The sequence below is a fragment of the Ananas comosus genome, linkage group 1 (assembly GCF_001540865.1).
Source record: "Ananas comosus cultivar F153 linkage group 1, ASM154086v1, whole genome shotgun sequence".
In the NCBI taxonomy this organism is placed as follows: Eukaryota; Viridiplantae; Streptophyta; class Magnoliopsida; order Poales; family Bromeliaceae; genus Ananas; species Ananas comosus.
Window position 1 is genome coordinate 16341852 of NC_033621.1, and position 20978 is coordinate 16362829.

The 20978-nt window shown below is 42.3% G+C and overlaps 1 protein-coding gene across 5 annotated transcripts in view; it reads left to right on the top strand.

Moving 5' to 3' along the window:
• Nucleotides 1418–20978, top strand: part of LOC109711905 (cell division protein FtsZ homolog 2-1, chloroplastic) — a 32868-nt gene continuing 13307 nt past the window's right edge. The window contains exons 1-4 of one of the 5 annotated variants that reach the window (XM_020235279.1): nt 1418–1570; nt 1809–1832; nt 1940–2697; nt 3742–4041. In XM_020235279.1, the coding sequence (XP_020090868.1) occupies nt 2068–2697; nt 3742–4041 (930 nt within the window). In that variant the 5' untranslated portion in view covers nt 1418–1570; nt 1809–1832; nt 1940–2067. The other 4 variants (XM_020235271.1, XM_020235288.1, XM_020235295.1 and 1 more) reach the window with 4 other exon arrangements.

Below are 20978 nucleotides of genomic sequence, written 5' to 3' on the forward strand. Positions count from 1 at the left end.
TTGGATCAATTCTAATGGTTCTTAGATCATACACAATAGTAGGACACAAGTTATTGACATAATTCAATAGCCAAAATAATGGACCCAAGAGTGAAAAAATTGTAAATACTACATATTAGTACTTTTAAAAGTATATCAGCTCAATTCTTAACATCTTATAATATACCATAATCTATAATCTATAATATCTATAATCTATAATATCTATAATCTATAATCTATAACCTATATCTATAATCTATAATCTATAATCTATAATCTATATTAATCAGTAGTTATATCATATCAAGAAGAAGCTCACTAAGAGACCCACGCCGCCATTATCACATAACCAATAAAAGATTGCCACATGTCCAATAAATATTTTGGGCGCACCCATTACACTATAAATCGACTCTAAAATATACATTGGATATCAATTCTTGTAGTACAATAATTTATTTAAATATTTTATTTTATAATAATAATAATAATAATAATAATAATAATAATAATCGACAGTTCTGTCGTATCAAGAAGAAGCTCACTAAGAGAGCCACGTCGCCCATTAGCACATAACCAATGAAAGATTGTCACATGTCCAATAAATATTGTAGACACACCTATTACACTATATAAATCAGCTCTAAATTATACATTGGATATCAATTCTTGTAGTACAATAATTTATTTAAATATTTTATTTTACAATATTAATTATTAAATATTCTATTAATTATTTTATATTTTGTACAATGTATGGATTATTAGTATGCACTAACCATAAGAAAAAAAAAATCTCCTATCTGTTGAAACCTATTAACCATTTTCTGCAGGGGTGTATATGTATACATACACCACATGCTTAAACTCCTTTAGTAGAGATTTTAAAATTAATTCATTAAACATAATTTAAACTATTAGAGTTTATAGAAAAGATCTATTTAATTAAGTTTTGATATTAGAATATTAGTCACCTAATATAAGTTACAGTGTATAAAGTATCAATATACACTAGGAACATATAATAATCTTTTCTTTCTCCAATCAATTTTACCAAGGTAAAAATACTCCCACATATTTTTTCCATTTGAAATATGTCCTCAACTTTAATTATTTAGTTAAAAAGTTTATTCGTAGAATAACTATCAAAACTATTACGTTTAATTAAATTTTTAAATAAAAATATTAGAATAATTTAACTTTGAAACTTAAAAAAAAATGAATTAAAACAATTACTTTTTATAATGTATAGAAGAATACTTTATAGATTTGTTTATATTTTTAATTATAATTTATATAATTTTAAAATTTTAATAATTATATATCTAAATCGATTAATTAAAATACTTTTTATTCGGTGCAGAGTGCCGCCTAATCTAGCCTAGTTATTATTAAAGACTATTAGTAGTTTTAAGGAGCCCAACCTTAGACCAATGAATACATTAAAACCCCATTTTTTTAGATCACCGTCGCCGATTCCTCCATTCCCTTTCAGAGCCAAACACCAAAAGCCCCTCTCTCTCTCTCTCTCTCTCTCTCTCTCTCTCTCTCTCTTTACAGTGTTAGTAGTGCATTGGAGCGAGCGCAGGTAGTTAACTTTTATCTTTTATCTATCTCTGCTCTGATTTTAAAGCCGTTCGAGTTTTGGGGGTTTCTCTTGATCCCTCCAATTATGGGTTTCTTTTGTGGATTTCTCAAAGTTAAAACTGCGTAACCTGGTATTATTTTTTTAAATTATTTTTTATGTTATTTTCTACCTCGGATTCCTTTTATTTTCAGTTTGTTTTGTCGTTTTTTACTCTTCTTTGATTTTTTTTTTTTAACAGGGTCGGAACTTTTCCTGAGATTTGGTAATTTCCGTTTTCTTTTTCTCCACTATCTCCATATTTCGATTATTTGCGATGCCATCGCAAGTTTTAATTAGTTTGGGTTTAATTTGATTGTGATGTATGTTTAGATTGTTCTGCTTCAACCAACAGGTTTCAGAAAATGCAGGAGTAACATCTGTAAACCCTACTGGCAGAAAGTTAGTATGTTTTGGTAGAGCTTTCTCCGATCCGCTTGCCGGCCGGTTACGAATTTAAAATGACGTGTTCGGCTTCATTTGACGTTCGGTGTTTCGTCGGTGTCTCGGCAACCCATGGAAGGATAGGTTTTGTTGAGAATCAGACTAGTAGACACAGCTTCCTGAAAACTTGGAACGGAAGGAAAAGCCGCGGTCGGTTTTTATGCTCGAAAGACTTTTCGACTTCCGCTTCCGTTAGATGTTCTGCGAATTCCTACCGCAACAAAGATCCTTTCTTAAATCTTCATCCTGAAATTTCCATGCTCCGAGGAGAGGAGAACAACACGGTTATTAATCCGAGAAAGGATAAGTTGAGTGATGATGTGACTGAAAGCTTAAGGGAGTCTTCTGGCGCGGAGAACTACAACGAGGCCAAGATTAAGGTGATAGGTGTTGGTGGCGGGGGTTCAAATGCGGTGAATAGAATGATCGAGAGTTCAATGAAGGGGGTTGAGTTTTGGATTGTGAATACTGATGTTCAGGCTATGAGGATGTCGCCGGTTTATCCTGAAAATCGATTGCAGATTGGTCAGGAACTAACTAGAGGTCTTGGTGCCGGCGGGAACCCAGATATTGGCACGAGTGCTGCAAAAGAGAGTAAGGAGTCTATTGAGGAGGCGGTTTCTGGCGCCGACATGATCTTTGTTACAGTAAGTTCCCAACCGTGTGTTGTTATGATAATTAAATTAGGAATGCCCTATAGTTATACTTTCTGCATTGGCTTGATTAGTCCTCTCGGTTGGAATACTTTTCTGTAGAACTATTAGTCTCTTGGTTCTCATATATAGTAGCTCGAACATGTTTGCTCTAGTTGAATTTTAGTGTATGTAATGTCTTATCAAAAGAATAGACGGTTAATATATGTCATGTTGTAGTTAAAACATATGTTTTCTGCAATCCTGATCAGGAGACTTTGTAGTATATTATTATTTGATGTTTCACTCAAATTCAATTTATTTCCAAATCGAAAATTGTGGATAGTGTGATAAATTGTCGCAAACAGTTGTATTTTGGCCATAATTGGACAGCACATATTAACTAACGGTGTAAGACGATATTAATATTTAAGCATCTCAAATGGCATTCACAAGTCTAACTTCCAAGTTTGCACAACGGACTACAATGAGTACAATATGTCATTCTACTAAAGCCATTGATTGATCAGGAATACAGAGAGATGAAGTTTCTGCTTTTCTCTTGCTACATTACTCACATGCATGTTATAATGCTGTTGAAATGCTGAATAAGTAACACTTGCATGTTAATTATTCATGTGTTATAGAAGTGCTACTTTGTTTACGTGATTATCATCAAAGAGCTAGATCAACAGTGGAAGGGAATTATTTTATCGCTGTAATAAGTATTGCATGGACATGAATACAACTTCTATATTTGTCAGATCCACAATTCTACAAACAGATAAGGATATACTTTCAGGTCATTTATCACGAACATTTAGGCTGATTCAATTGTATAACACCACATACTCAGAATAATCATTACTCTTTGATAGAAAATGCTGATTTACAAACTTTTCACTTTCGGACGTTTGGTTTGATTACCTCTATAATTAGGCTGAACTTATATGTTGTTTATAACAGGAGTTCGAATGACAATGCTATGAGAGCCTGTATTGACTACTAAATGACACTTACTGCAACTAGAAAAGAATTAATACGCAATTTATTGTGCAGGCTGGTATGGGCGGAGGAACCGGCACTGGTGGCGCTCCGATAATTGCAGGGATAGCAAAATCAATGGGTATTTTGACTGTGGGTATTGTAACAACCCCATTTTCATTTGAGGGGAGACGAAGGGCAGTTCAAGCACAGGAAGGAATTGCAGAATTAAGGAAAAATGTTGATACACTCATTGTCATCCCAAATGACAAGTTGTTGACTGCCGTTTCTCCGAATACTCCAATCTCTGAAGCATTTAACTTGGCAGATGATATTCTCCGACAAGGTGTTCGCGGAATCTCGGATATAATCACTGTGAGTCAATATCTATGTTGTATAGATACAGATACAAGGATACAACACGATACAGATACGGTGATATGACAAGTCCTAAAAACACTAGGATACGATACACAGGGATACTTGAATAAAATATTATTTTAAATATATATAAACTTATGTTGACTATATGTAATGATATATTGAGGACAATCAAGATACCTGGATAATATTAAGAGATATATACATTAGCTTGTATAATTGTTCTATGTTTGTTCTCAAAAAAAAAGAAAAATCAATCATAAGGAATAATAATTCAAAGACTATTAACCAACTATCATCCAACTTGACCAAATGATAACAATAGATATTAAGTTGCACAAACTGGATAATTGGCCACTTATCATATATATATATGTTTTGAAATAACATTAGGTTCTATTATATAAAGCATTAACAAAAGAAAATTATGCTAACACTTAAATAAAAGTAGGAAACAAAAAATAATTCTGCGTGGCCCTTCTTGGTTAGTATTAAGTTGTCTAATTAAATAAAAAAATTAAAGTTAAACCCTAGAGGCCTAAACCATAACTTAATGTTATGGGAGATGGTGAGATTAGATTTAACTCTAATTAATCACCTATAAATAGGTGATTAGGATAGGTTGCACGACCAGGTTGGTTGTCGGCTTCTCCTCACGCACATGGCTGGTCGTCCGCGATCGGGAGGGCGATCGGGAGCGATCGCAAGGCAAAAGAACGAGAGAGCTGAGTTTTTATTAAACTTTTTTTTTTTCTCTTCCTCTTCCTATGCTCTTCTTTCCCATTTTCTCTCATGATCACCGTCGACGGCGCACCCACAACCGCTGCCGCTGCACTTGTGACCATTGTTGCCGTGGCGCCCATGGTTGCTGTCACTGCGTGGCTGCTGTCGTCGCGCCAACAACAGACTCTGCTGCTCCCATGGCTGTAGGTGCTTGTTTGGCTTGCACGCGGGTGGTTACCATTGTTGGAGAAGGTCGTCAACCACTTTGTACATTGGGCAGATTCTAGTTGGGTGGCGGTAACAACTGTATAAAGGTCGGTTTGGGAGGGGCTTTGATCAGGATAGAAAGGAAGAGAGGAAGAAGGTAAAGTTGCTCTAGATCTGGTTAGACACGGTTCACGGTGGACCACGTAAAATTTTGCATGATTTAATTTATGTTTGGGTTTAAATTTATTGTAGCAATATTAGATGTATCAATTAATTAATTAGCACGTTCTAGCTCCATCATGTGAGCTAAAACTAATCGAAAAAGCTTTTGGTGTGTGCTGCTAGTGTTGGGCTGGGTGCAACAGAACCTGGATGCTTATAATAGCTTGAAAAATCAGCTAGGTACCGTTTGGTTCGGGGATAAGTAAGAACTAGCTGTTCCAGAGATAGGTATAAGTATGGGGATAAGAGTAATTTTGTGTTTGGATGAAAATAGATATAAGGATAGGTATAAGGAGGGATAAGGAAAAAAGTGTTTGGATGGTATTTGGGGATAAGAGGATAGTGGGTTGGTGAAATGTAAAAATTACCTAATTACCCCTACTGAGAAAAAGAGAAGGGTGAGTTGTAGGATTCGTAAGTTATATTTTTTTTAATTCATATGTACGTAAAATAATGCGATTATTTTGTACCGAATATTTTGTAACCGATACAATAATAAATAAATCAATATGTAGCGCGACAGTTGTAAAAAAGACATACGCTATTGTCGAAAAGACGTACAAACAGGTAGGTGCAAATGGCGCAAATTCCAAATTGTAACATAGCACAGAATCAATATTCTTTCTAACATGATGATATTTAAACACATTACATAGATATATTACACATGAAGATAATATGTAGTACTACAACCAAATGAAAGCAGGAATCTTCAGGATCGATTATTCCATAATTGGTCGGTAATAGAGCGCTGCAAGGATTCCTCTCGTGTCGAATCATCGCCTCCACTTGGAATAGGCTCTGGATTGCCAATGTCGCCCTCAGGGGTTTCTTGCTCTAATTGTTCTACAAAATATCTATCATTTCCTTGTTGTCGTCGAATAAAATTATGCAGCACACTACATGCCATCGGTATCAAGCATTGAACTTTGATGGGAAATGGAGTCGCTTGAGTTAAAATTTTAAACCGCTTCTTTAAAATACCAAAACTCTTCTCTACGACATTTCTTAATTGCGCATGCCGATGATTATATAAATCTCGGGGATTCTGATGCGTGCGCGCCCGCGTAGAAGGGTCAAATTGGCTAAGATGATACCGCTCACTCCGGTAAGGTGCTAAAAACTTGTCAGTGTTTGCGTACTCCGAATCGACCAAATAATATTTACCTATACCAATTAATAGAGTATTCACTCAATTTTTTTTGGGGCTATAAATATGTAAATATTGAACAATATATTAGCATTTACCTTTGGGAACAGTAAGAACCCCCGTATCGCACGCCCATCGAAGAACACGCATATCTACAGCCGATCCTTCCCAACCAGTGCAAATGAAGAAGAAAATATGATCGAATGATACTGCAGCTATCATATTTTGTGACGTAAATCCTTTGCGGCAGCGAAAACGCGGTTGCTCACTCTTCTCGACACACACAGGGATGTGTATTCCGTCTATCGCACCAATTGCATTCTACAACATAAGATGCCCGTTGAAATATTTGACAGAAAGATACATTTGTAAATTTTGGTATATTGTCATCAGGCCAACTTACCTTAAATGGATGAAAATTTATATAGTCTCGAATTCTTGGATGCGTGGCCGTATTATTTGGCGGCAAATTCATGTAATCATCCTTCAGCGTTACAAGCGCGCGTAGCACATTGTTGAAGTGTCGACTAATTATCTCTCCTGAATGCTAAAATGTCTCTGCCAACACTCTATTTCCCACGCCATGACCGACACAAAATAGGAAAATAGCTAGCTGCTCATCGGCTGTCATACGTCGTGTTGCTCGTATCAACCCCCGAGCAAGCAGCACATCGCGAAGTGCGATAAAAGTTGTTGTTGACATGCGAAAGTGCTGGTACCCTCTGTCTGGATGACCATTGAGAAGATCAGTAACCATTTCATGGCCTGAAAAAGGTCGCGTTCTACAAGGCCGTCTGTGCAACGTGTTAGCAAATGTAAGATAGTCCTGATCATAAAGTATCACAAAAACTTGGTCCCAGTAATCATCATCTTCATCTAGCATTGTCATAATATTTGCTAATGTTGGCGACGAGAACACACAACGATTCAGTAATTCAGCCATTTCAACTGTAACGAACAGAAGAGATTATCAATACATTGAACCTAATTGCAATCATGAATATGAAAGTAAATATTGAACAATATATTGCCCACTAGAACGTAACGCGCATGATATGACAGGTATTTTCACATAACATAGGTTAGAAACTGATGATTATGCCACAATTAAAAGTGTGTTCTAATATGCGAGCAAGCACCCAATTTCAACACATAATGCAACATAATATACAATGCACATAAAAGCCACACACGCATAATGCAACCTAAAATACATGCGAAATAAAAGCCAAGTCTAAAAACCAATATACAACAGTAGAAAGTAGCGACGGTGATCTACAATCCCGGAAAGTCAGGCCTATAGTTGATGTTATGCACGTGAACCTGTTGGTTAATCCACACAAGTGCAAGCTCATCATTCATGGTCATAAAAAGTTGTCTATTTGTCTCAGCCCGCAATGAATTCCCAGCCGCAATGGCATGTATATTCGTTGTGCCCGCTAGATTATAAACTCTGTTTATACAAAGATCAATTGTTGGGATTGTCGATCGACTAGCCTTCTTTATATTCATCATTTCCCGTGCAAGCTCGAGCTTTTGCTTCCCGATCTCTACCATCTCAGCCAATGCCTCAGCTCCCAGGTCACTCTTCTTCTTTCTCCCGCCAGAGGACGAAGCTTGTCTTCGTGGCTGTGCAGAAGGTGGTGGGGATCTAGGTCGTTTACCTGCAGAGCTATGTCCTGATCTACTAGCATAACCTCCGACAGTCGGTTGGCCAAGAGGTGGGCTAGGAGAACGCGAAGATCTACACTGCCCGTCGGTTTCATTACCGGGTGTGCCTGCCTTACCTGGTTCAAAGAAAACGGGTCAAGAGATGAATGGCAAGATATCTAACTCCTGTGATTGTATCATTCTCACCAGGTGAAGAAGACGAAGAACTAACAACAGTAGGTGGTTGAACTGTTTCTGACGACTGCCCGTAGCGGCCGGTCGCCACTGATGATTCACACAGGAAGGCAATGTTGTTATAAGCAGGAAATGGTTTATCCCTGCACTTCGCGTATGCGGGATTCGCCTGAATCAAAAGTAGTAAACATTAGAAAACATTAATAAGATGGTTAAAGAATATACTGTTTGTATGTACTATCATACGAAGTCTTACCGCAATTACTGCATCCCAATCACTAGGGTCACCAGCCGTGGGTATATTGTTCACAGTGTCTCAATCCCAACCGCTAAGGTTAGCCAGTTTGTCGTACAACATGTAGAGCCTCTTCAACACCTTGAGGCGGTTACTGATATGTTGTTTTGACAAGTGTTGACCAGTTTGTGTGTTAAAACCCTCAACGATTCTACTCCATGCAACACGAGTGAAACTACCCCCAACGTAGTTTCCGAGGGCGTGCTCCTCCATCAAAATACTCAACAAAATGCTATCAACGTGATCAGTCCAATTGGCGGTACGGGTCCTTATTTGATTGGGGCGCCTGCTTGAACCCTCTACATCACAACTTGGGGTTGCATTATCCAAACCCCTCGGTTTGGTTTTTTTGGACTTAGAGAAAATATTGCTGAGTCGCATCTGTACGTGGACGACTTTCCTTTTTATTCTTCTCAATACAACAGAGTTTACGATAACAAAATGTTGACATTGTACGAGTATTTCATAAAAGGTTAATATCTCAGTAGAGGATCATAAATAATCCAAATGGCAAGACAAAATAAAATAATGTGATGTGTATAAGTAAGCCCGCTATTTTCGAAAGTGTAGCACAATTGATTTCTCTGCTTGATAAACCATGGCAGCAACGCTGTGAGGCGTTGTGGCTCAGAAAGTCCCCGATTACCATGGGGCTGCACAGAATATGACTTCCATGCCTACCAACAAATGGTAACGGAAACCGGCATCATTGCCAATTCGATCAACCTTAGGTGCAAACCGATCGCTATACACATATTTTGCAAGTTTTTAACCCACAATCATGGTTCAAATCCAAACATATAATAATGTCGACACTTTCTGTAATTTTTACCTTCTAGTACCAGTGGGGGACCAAGAGCAGGGGATGCTAATGTTGGCAATAGAACGCGTCGGGCGGGGCCGCGCACAGCCGCTTTGGCCACTAATTATTCACTGCAAAGAAGACAAAACAAGAACCAAGACGAAAATAAATTGTGCACGAAATCAGCGATTACTATTTGTACTGTCGGACGACGCCCGTTGCCTAATCCCGTCGTCGTAAAAATAACGAATTGTTGCAATCAGGGATACCCAAAATCCAAAATAATAGCAAAAATCGGGGTTCTTTGATGAAGAGGAACCCAAACAGTGCGGACCGTACCGTTGCCGTGATGTGAGCACCGAGATCTGCACTACCGGCACGAAAGGGGAGTCGCAATAGGCAAGATCCACGTCAGGTGGGTGCACTGCAGCAAGCAAGGTCGCGGGAAACCTACCGGAGTTTCAGATCCGCAACAAGTGATCTCGCGGCAAGGGTTTCACAAACCCACAAGCTTCGCGGAAACCACGGGCTCCGTTGGCTGGAGGTGAAGGGAGGGAGCGGACTCACGGGATGGAGAGGTGGAGAGAGAAGAACCCGGTGCAGGGAAGAGGGAGCTCGGTGAGGTGAGGTGGAGAGAGAGGAAACGGGTCGATCCACTTCCAGTGGGTGCACGACTGCACGCAACGCCGGGGCAAACCCACCGGAGTTGCAGATCCGCAAAGCGATCTCGCAGCAAGCGTTTCGCAAACCCACAAGCTTCGGCCGGAGATGAAGGGAGGGAGAGCACTCACGGGAGGGAGCGAGGGAGTAGGAGATGGGAGAGGGGTGGTGCTCGGTGAGGTGGAGGGAGAGGAACCAGCCGCAGGAGCTCTGTGACCAATAGAGAGAGGGATCTTTCCTTGCTTCGAAAATGGGGAGAAGGGGATAAGGAGGGTAATTTGGGAAATTTTCACTCACAGGACATATGATACAAGGGGGGGTGGGAACAGTTGTTCCCCACCCCTTTCCTTTATCCCGATGGTAGTGGGAACTGTTGTTCCCACCACCTTGAAACTTGTTTGGGGATTAGCTGGGGGATAAGAGCTAAACCCCCAGCTAATTCCATTACCAAACGGTGCCCTAGAGACCAATTTGTAAATGATAGTTTTGGTTCAGGGGACTGATTTATAAATGAGGAATTACTTTTTATTCGTCAGGCGGAATTGTGTGATTCAGGCTCTGCTGGACTCGTCTTGAAAATTCGGATGAGGCCATGAGGTTCGATTATCCAGATTTGTAGTGTAAATTTTGCAGAATTTTAAAGGGTATATTAATTAAAAAGGGACTTTAGTGAAAAATAATTTTTTTCAGGTCTTCTCATCATTCTAGATGCTAGGATAGTTGATAAAATCACAATCTTAGGATGTGAAGGATTTTTGGGCACTAATTGTTGTAAATAAATAGCTACTTTCCTGTAAACGATAGAATTTGTATGGACCTAAGAGGGTTCGGTGCACTTAATTATTACTTGATTACTAATTACTAGTATACCCGAGTGGATTTATAACTATTAATTAGTTGTTGTGGCTTATTTATTCTTATAGTTCGTCAGCATTTATTATTTAATTATTTTTGTTGTCGACTTGCGATCGAATACCTCGGAGGAGAGGGATTTATTTTCTACGCTATTCCGGAGGAGGAACAACGTGTAATTGTAGCTCTCGTGTTTAGAGCGATGGAGTGGAGAAGCTCTAGATTATAAACTGTTGGGGTTTAAGTTTAAAATCACTGGGCATTCTTCAAAAGTAGATTTCTAGCTAAGCGTTGCACTTACTTTTGTTGTCTCTTTTAGGTACCTAGAGTCGGGGCATGTAAGATATCATCTGGTGAGGATTCGTTAGAAAGATTTACTTTTTGTGCACATTTGAATGATGTCTATTTTGTGTTGAATTAAATGGAACAATTTATTTATTCTTATTAAATACGGTTGGACAATTAGTAGTTGCTACTTAGTTTTATTTTAAATTGATAAACTGTTTTAATTAGTTCTTAAATTGAGAATGTGGCTTGGAATTTTTTTTTTAAGGCTTTCCATTTTTAGAGGGTTCTCTCTTCAGATTTGTAGTTGTTTGTTGGGATTCAGATCTAAGTAATCATATCTAAGGCGTAAAACAGTGAGAGAGAGCACCTTCTACCATCCAAGAGTAAAAAAAAAAAGAAAAATGATGAGTTGAAGAGAGGCTGGCATTTTCCCACTTTTTTGTATTTCCAATGGTTTAGGACGTGGGTATTTTGAAAAATTTTGAGTTCCCATCATTTCAAACTAGAAAAGAACCTAGTTGTATCCCTGTCATATCTGAGTATTTTTTTTATTTTTTGAAAATTTTAGATTCTCCAATCCTGTATCGGACATGTATCGGACGCTTATCGAACGCGTATCTGCATCTGATATGCTAATGGCTTGTAAATTACTGTATATGTGTTTCATAAGTCAATATATTGAGTTGTTCGCTTAGTCATGGTCTTTCACGATAAGAAAGTTGATTATTGTTGATTAATATATGCTTCTTACTAGTGTTGTTTGTCAAATAGCATATCAACTTTCTTTTTTTCACTTTTTTAGTAGTTGGGGTAAGTGTAAAGTGTAAACAAGTTTGGGCAAGTTGTTCCCTTTAAGGCCTGTGTTGTTGTAGGAACTAGTTATTGAGTGTTAGTTTCCATGGTATGAGGATTAACCTCTCTGCTTGCAACATAGGAGTCTGAACATTAGCTGTTGTAAAACAATTTAATAAATCCTACGTTTCTATATAGCATTAACCAAATATGTGGTTATTATTATTATCCTGAAAAGAGTGAATTGGAGACAACACATATAGTGCCGCTCTAGACATCTTTTTATACTCCCATCATCGTTGCCTTATGCCGAGGTTTAGATGAAAAACGTGCTTAAAAAGCTTTTTCATGCATCCAATGTGATGCACTACTTCCTAAGGGGTCACCAATCCTAGAATTACTCTAGCTCTAGCACTCTTAACCCTCTTAACCGCTTGAGTGTAGCCACTACCCATGATGCTATAGCTGGGTTAAGAAACTCACAAGCACCAGGCTATGTAAGACTTGTCTTGCTAGCTTTAGCTGACTTTGCGGGGAGCCACGCTCCACCTGCAACAGTCATTAGCTAGGGGAGTCGCGCTCTGCAGCTGTATCACCCTAGCTCAGTCGAAACTCATCTCACACTTTTAGCTAGTGATTGGCTTTGATACCAACTGTGACGTCTAGCTTCCCAGGGAGTCACCCATCTTAGAATTACCCTAGTCCTAGTATGTTTAACTCTCTTAACTTCTTGGGTCTGGCCACTCCCAAAATGCTATAGTCGAGTTAAGAGGTTTAATCCTATTATACCTTATTTATAGAACTAATCCAAATCTGGGGGGTGTTATATTCTTCTTCCCTTTAAGCCTTGACGTCCTCATTAGGCTCAAGCGTACTCACAAACATCAGGCGATGTGTGACTCATCTCGCTAGCCTTAGCTGACCTTGTGGGGAGCCACGCTCCACCTACAACGATCATTAGTTGGGGAGTCGTGCTCTACCCCCTGTATTTTGTTAGCTTGCCCGAGACTCATATCACACTTCCGATTGGTTATTAGCTAGATACGAACTGTTATGCCCCACTTTCCAAGGGGTCACCTGTAAGGTGCCAAACTTCTGTAGTTATGATGTCACGCCCCGCCCCGAAACCACTACCAATTTGGCACGATTCGGGCGCGCCGGGCGGACCGCCGAACGGAGCGCACCTCCCCTGTCCGCCCAAGGCTCAACAACAGGAATGTGTACAAGAATTTACCCAGGAAATTTAAATTTTAAATATACACATTTAACGGGGCACAAACAGTGCCAACAACAACAAGAGCAAGTAATCCACAAGTGAAAACAAGTGAAATAAAGAGAGTACTTTACTAACTATTGCAATAGTTTTGCATTTTTTTACATGTACATCTTTTCCTCAAAATGAATACATATGTTCATTCAAAATACATAGCTCTCCAAATCCCTACCTACATGAATCTCTCTCAATACATAGGTGTGCTAATGCAAAACGGATAGCTACTATACTACCACGGTCTCATTGATTGGGCGCGATGCCCTTGCCGCGGTCCTCGCTCGGTAAACTTGTACCTACCACTGGAAATAGAGGGGTGAGAACTATCTTCCATAGTTCCCAGTGGGCTCGGCCGCCGACTCTGCCGATCTCCCCACTAGGTCCAAGTGGGCACAAGTAACAACAGATAGATAGATAGATAGATATCTGAAAGCTGTAAAGGCATAAAGGAAAACTATGCTACTATGCCCATAATCATGTATAATGAATGCATGCGTCATATAGTAAAGGTTTACTATCATGCTAACAAATTCGATCCATATTCGAATATTAATGTTCAATGACATTGTTAACTGTTCATTTACCCAATCTGTGGCGAAGCCCTTGGGTTCGCCCTCGACTCACCTTGCCATCCCATTGGGTGGGGGAGCTCCATGTGCTCCCAGACCCGGGACCGTCTGCGGACCTCCAAGTGGTCCGGACCTCCAAGTGGTCCAAATCGCTCGACACTCTGGAGTGCTCGACGATAATCCTCTCCATGTGAGGATATGGATGGCTATACCACCCCAAAGCAGACCGTGAGCATGATCTATCCCCTCCATGTGGGGACACCCTACCCTAGGGCCAATATCTCAATAGACACCCGTCTATACCCTTTCCATGTGAGGATACCCTATGAACTAGGGTCAATATCTCTCGCGGAATCATCTGTTCCCGACATTCATGTAATGCTGTTTAGCTTTTCTAAATTCATTGTTCACAAGGTATTTTCTAAGGGATCCACCTAACCCTAGGTCCATCGACCTCTAGTGTCAAATACACTATATTAATGCCACTCGATATGTTCTTTAACATTTGATGTCATTCGTTTGTTCTTTAGTATTTAAACACTACTTTCTATGTCACCAAACACCCATCGTGTTTCATCTCTTTTCTTTAGCATTATAGGATTCATGTTCCGACTCAATCCTCACCTATCCAAGTCACCAAGCGTTCCATGTACACTAGGTTATCAATTAGAAAGCATAAGGAAAGGTACTACTATGCAATCCTACAATGCAACATGCAAGAGATGCAATCATATGCTATTCTAAGACATAGAAAAGAGCCCGGTTGCTTCGGGATGACACCTCCCACCTTTTGTGTAGTCGATGTTCGTTGTGGAGGTTTCAGAAGTGTTCCTCGGCACTTCAAACCACGTGTTCCCCGCCTCTTTGGGAGAAACGAAGCTAGGTCGGCCCTACTTTGCAGATAGCTCTACACCCGCTCGACGAATCGTAATTCCGACTCCGCCAACGTGTTTGGACACCTAGCAATCAGGTTTACAAGGCCTCAAATGAGATCAATCTCATCTATTTCCAAAAATCCCATTTTGGGTGCCCTAGGGTTAGCATCATGCCATTTGCACTATGAAACCCTAGCCTCTAGCTCTAATCCACCAACAATGGTGCTAGAAGTCCATTTGACCTCATCTCAAAACTCAAAACCTAAAAACCCTAAGTTCTCAAAGCTAGGGTTTGGTAGGTTACCTCTTGAGCTACACCAAAGAGAAAGGAGAGGGAGATGAAGGTGTCCAAGGCCTTCCTCTTGATCTCCTTCTTCTTCTCCTCCCTTTTTTTCTTCTTCTTTTCCTTCCTCTCCTTCTTGTTCTTCTTGTTCTTCTTCTCTTTCTAGAGAGAGAGAGGGAGCAAGAGAGAGTGTGAGAGAGAGATTGAATGAGAGGCTGAGGGAGAGAGAGAGGGCCTATATACCCCTCTATTGTAACAAAATCCATTTTAGCCCCTCAACTTTTCACCCTGTACACAGCCCTCACTGGGCATTCTGCGCCCAGAGGGACCGGTCCCTCGTCGGGGAGACCGGTCCCCGAGAGCAGTCCTGGCGGCCAGAAGGCCTCTTCGCGTTTGGGAACCGGTCTCTCCCTGGGAGATCGGTCCTCGGGAGACCGGTCCTCGCCTGAGAGACCGGTCCCCGAGAGCTCGATTTTCAGGACTTAGCCGATTTTGGCCTTCTCTCGCTGGCGTCGCACACCGGGACCGGTCCCCTCAGCCAGGGACCGGTTGCATCAAAGATCCCCAGCAACCACCAGCCTCGGGGACCGGTCTCTCCCTGCGAGGGACCTGTCCCCGAGAGCAACTTCAGCCCAGTGCAGGTTTTGCACTATATGCTCTCGCGGACTCAACTCCAATACACTTTTTGCGTTTTGGATAACTTTAGCTTTCCCGAAGGATACTCACTCGACAATTAGTCGATCCTGGATGAAGTACAACTCTCGGATTTCGAGAATTCACTTCCTTACATATGAAGTTGCGGTGGAATGTAATATACCGGATCTTAATATAAAAGTAAAAATAAATAAAAATAGTATGAGATACTATTTTTAATACTATTTTTATTAGACTTATAGAAGTAAAATATAAGTTGGAAATGACCTGTACTGAAATCGGAGCGAAAATAGAAGATTTAAAATTTTTTGTGAGAGACGGGGCAGATAAAGTAGCAGAAAATGCAGTGTCAGAAAATTATGAAAACTGGAGGATATGTCAGAATTATTTTTATGAGGCTAGATTTAAAGTTTCATCCCATTCTGACACCCGGAAGGTGGAGAATAAAATCGAATTGCTATCTGCTAGAGATTACAGTTCGGTAGAGCTTTCGGTGACCAAACAGGGTCGAAATTGAAAGATTAAAATTTCTTTGTACTTGTTAAGTAAAACCGAGCCTGACTGTCAAATTTGAGTGCAAACGGACATTTAGAAAGGCTCCGGCGAAAAACGTCAGTTTGTAGCTGCTAAACTGAAAGTGTATGCTACTATTGGGGTGGTTGACTATAAGTAGAAGCTACTAGTCTTCTTTTTCTCCCACAGCCGAACACTCCACAACACCACACGTTCATGGTGGTAGTGAGAGAAACCCTCCCTTTCTCTCTCTAAATATCTCTCTCATCTCTCTATATTCCTCGCCTAAATTCGCGGCGTTGGCGGAGAGCGAGCTTGCGAACGCGTTGGAAGCAACGGTTCGAGTCTTCGTGCGCTCGGTTGAGTGGCGTGCTTTCGACTCGGCATTCACAATTTCGGTAAGTGTTTAGGATTTGGTTAAATCCCTTATGCTTAGTATTCTAATGATCCCTAAACTACTAAATGCATGTTTCTCCATGAGATTGTGGGTTATTTGGAGTTTATATACATGCTAGGGCTTAGAAATGGGGGTTTTGCAATATGTGAGGGTTTGATCTAAATTGAACCTATATAAACCTAATTGCTAGGTATTCTAACGCGCTGGCGAAGTTGGTTCGGCGATTCGTCGAGCCTATGCGAAGATATTGAAGAAACGGCATTTTTAGCTTCGTTTCCGCCTGGAGGGCCGAGGCGACGTCCAAAAATTATGAAAATGGATTTATGGCATCGCGGCATCAAGCTGTAGACCTATAATTTCCGGATTGCGAATTGGTGGCCGTTTGGTGGCCGAGTCCGAGTTCGAGCCAAACCGGGCGGCGGGTGCCGCGGGAGGCCGATTGCAAGTGACGACAAGCAATCGGAACGCGATAATAGGTGGGGGGTGTCATTCCGAAGCAACTGAGCTTCTTTCTATGTCCGAGTTAAATTGTTGATCATGTTTCATGAATTACTCTTATGCATTATAGGATAACTATTATAGATGTATCTCTTTTTATGCACTTGTATGTATACTTGTGTTACTTGCTCTTATTGTATTGCACTCTTTGTGCTTCTCTCCTTGTTGGATCATGTATGTATTGAATTATTTCTGGGCAAATTCTTTGTACATGATCCTGTGCTGAGCCTTGGGCGGACAGGAGGTGCTGTCCGTTCGGCGTCTGTTCGACGCGCCCGAACTGGACCAAATTGGTAGCGGCCTCGGGGCGTGACAGAGTAAATGGTATCAGAGCAAGCTGAGAGCAAGTAAAGAGAGAGTCTAGGATTGACCTAGGAGACCCTAGGATGGTAAACCTTAGGGCTATAGGCGCGTGAGTGAGACGTGAATCTATACGGGTGGCGGAAGTTGATCGATTGGGTCGAAGTTGATTGTATGTCGCTAGTCGTGGCTAGAGATGGATTCAAGTGGTATGAGTTCTTGGCTCGAAGTAGTAGTGTTGGGCGGCCGACAACACGACGCTAAGAGTTTAGAATAAGTACACTTGTGTGCTTCCGCCTGATTTTAAGTGTTGAGTCGCGTTGTCTAGTAGTTGCGACGAGGTTAACGGGTTAAGTTAATTAACCAGGTTGTTGCGTTGCAGGACCTAATGTCCCCAAGATGCTACACGCGCAGATCAGTTCTGGCACCGCCTTCCGAGGTGCCAGAGCAGGCTGGACCTCTCGAGGTGCCACAGTTAGCTGGGCCTAGCGAGGTGCAGGAGTTACTGGCGCAAATGACCGCACTAGCTGGTTAGTTTGGGCGGCTCCAGGAGTTAATGGAGCGGCAAATGGCAGCGGTGGCTGCGATGGCGACTGGATGTCGTGACCCGCCCGCACCCTCGGTACGCGCGCCTGAAGTGGCTGAGGGTGAGGGCATAGCGGCGGTTCCGGTGGCGGCACATCCCCCGCCGGCAAGTGTTCCTCCGGCGGCTTCGGGTTCGGCGACACTCGATGCGGCGGCCGAGGAGATGGAGCGAGAGCATTCGTTGACGGCTCTTATCAGATTCAAGAAGTTCAACCCACCAATCATTGAAGGGGATAAAGTGGAGCCGTCGATGGTGGAGTCATGGATTGACTCAATGGAGACACTTTTTGAGGATCTCTATACCTCGGAGAAAGACAAGGTGTATCTCGCCACCCATTGCCTTGGGAAAGCGGCGAAGGTGTGGTGGAAACGGGTGAAGCGAGATCGGCCTTCTGACCTTCCACCTATGTTATGGGAGGAGTTTAAGAGGGCAATGTTCGCCAACTATTTTCCCGACACGGTGAAGCGAAAACTGCAGGAGAAGTTTCGCAAGTCGAGGCAGGGGGATCGCTCGGTAGCGGACTACGAGCAAGAGTTCTCCCACATCATAGATTGTGTCCCGGAGGTTGTTCGAGATGACCGGGACCGGGCCGACTGGTTCTTGCGAGGACTTCGGCCGGGGATTTATAAGGCCGTGCAAATATTCAAGCTCACTACCTTTGCTGAGGTTTTTGATCGAGCATTGTGGGCGGAGCATGGCGATGCCCACGTGCGAGAAGAACGAGAGGCGTCCGAGAAGGACAAGGCGAGGAAACGGCCTGGCAATAGCTCGGGGGGACAGTCAAGTTCCAAGAAGCCCCTGAAGTACCCAAAGAGACAGTCCGAGAGCTTGGGACCTATGCGATGTGTGATCTGTGGTGGGGAGCATCGCGCAGGAAACTATGAGCATAGGGCGGGATGGTGCTTCAGGTGTGGTCAGGCGGGGCATATTAGCCGTCAATGCCCAGAGGGATCGCCGCCTGCCCCGACTGCAGCATCCGCCCCGGCGGCCCTGAGGCGATTTGGTGGAGTTTCACTTGCTGCCATGTCTGCAGGACATGCGATGGCGCCGCGTCAGCTTGAGGTGACCCGGTCGGCTTCTAGTGGTCGAGTGTTTGCCGCTCAAGCGGAGCGACCTGCTGGGGTCGAGGAGCGTGACATCGTGCCAGGTATGATTTAATTAAAGTAATCATACGCTTCTGCATGATGTAGATTTCAGAAATTGCATGCATTTACCTTGTGATCATTTACTACTACTTATACATAAGTATAGTAGGGACCAGGACATGGGTTAGTGTAGCTACCCAAGCGTGCATAAATCGTGGTAGTGCGTCGCCTACCTAAATGGATAGGTGATTGGTCGGTGCCGGCGGGTTGCTGGTGGTGAACTAAGAACAAAACTCGTGGTAGAGCGATTGGTTAGTGGCTGAGCATAGGCACATGGATCTAGTGGTACCTTGAAATGAGGTGGGTGAGTCGTGCTCGTGTAGCCGGTGAGCATAGGCAGGGTTGCCTAATGCCGGACTTAGTACGGCGTATAGAGCGCTCGAGTAGGGTTACTCGTGGAGTGCGGTGTTGACTCAGCCGGGGGAGTGCGTAGGCAATAGCACTGCAGCATTGCTAGGTGTGAAGCGTGCCTGGGATCACTCGTGGGGCTGATGGCTCGCACTGGGTGCTTAGGAGCCGATAGTGACGTGTGTTGCTCGGGTGAGCGTGTCGCGTGAGACGACGGTTGCGGGTATTGCTTGAGGACGATCCGTGCCTGGACCACCCGTGGACTGTGGAGCCTGTGTCCATGTGGACAGGCGTAGTCAGCTGAGAGTGACAGCGGCCCGGGATAGGGCAGAGATTTGGTCGGGACGGTAGCCCGAGCTTAGACCCGGGAGCCTGGAATGCCACGTATTAGATCGTGTGATCGCGGATGCACTGAGAGTGCAATTGTGACCCAACCCGAGGACTTGACGTGGTTTGGGGTCTTAGTTGCTCCTGGTTGGAGTGTGTGCAAATTCCCAAGTGAGAATCTCGCCCAGTGCTGATTGGGTCTACGCTGGCGAGCGAGAGACGCTAAGTGTTGAGACGGGTTTAGGCGATAAGCCTACGTAGGATTGGTGACCATTGGTTTACCTGTGGAAACCGAGGTAATCGGTTTGGTCGGTAACTCAGTTAGTGAGTTGGCATGGATTCGTGAACAGAGTGTTCGTGTGAATTCGTTGCAAGAACGAATTGATATTAGCCGCGGCAATGGAAAGAGAAAATAAAGTGGTCTCTTAGAGACACTGGAAGGCCGGATAGCCACGCGAGATTGCGGATACTGCTCTTTTGAGGATCGAGATTAGGGATGTGCAGAAGTGTGCCATCTCGTAGTAGAGCAAAGATCCAATTGTGATGGTAGCACTTGCGATGGGTCGATACACCAATGATATTGCTTCTAGGCAATGCCGGTGATCGAATCGAAGTGTACTCCCTGGATTCGATAGCAAGTGGTGTTGGAGCGTGAAGAGTCGTTGAGCGTCGACTTACGCTGCCACCGAGACTTGCGGAGCCGTAATGCACTTTTGGTGTTGCGCTTAGCAAACGTGAGTGAGACTGGCCTCACATCCTCCATAGTGGGCCTTTGGATAGTTCCGATGAGAGAAAGGCCACTCCGGAGTGAAAAAATGCATTGTTACCCTCAGATGCTCGATAAATCGAATTGAGATGGGGTTTGAGTTTTGAGGACGAAACTCTTTTTAAGGAGGGGAGGATGTAAGGTGCCAAACTTCTGTAGTTATGAAGTTGCGGTGGAATGTAATATACCGGATCTTAATATAAAAGTGAAAATAAATAAAAATAGTATGAGATACTATTTTCATTGGACTTATAGAAGTAAAGTATAAGTTGGAAATGACCTGTGCTGAAATCGGAGCGAAAACAGAAGATTTAGAATTTTCTGTGAGAGACGGGGCAGATAAATTAGCAGAAAATGCAGTGTCAGAAAATTATGAAAACTGGAGGATATTTCAGAATTATTTTTATGAGGCTAGATTTAAAGTTTCATCCCATTCTGACACCTGGAAGGTGGAGAATAAAATCGAATTGCTATCTGCTAGAGATTACAGTTCGGTAGAGCTTTCGGTGACCAAACAGGGTCGAAATTGAAAGATTAAAATTTCTTTGTACTTGTTAAGTAAAA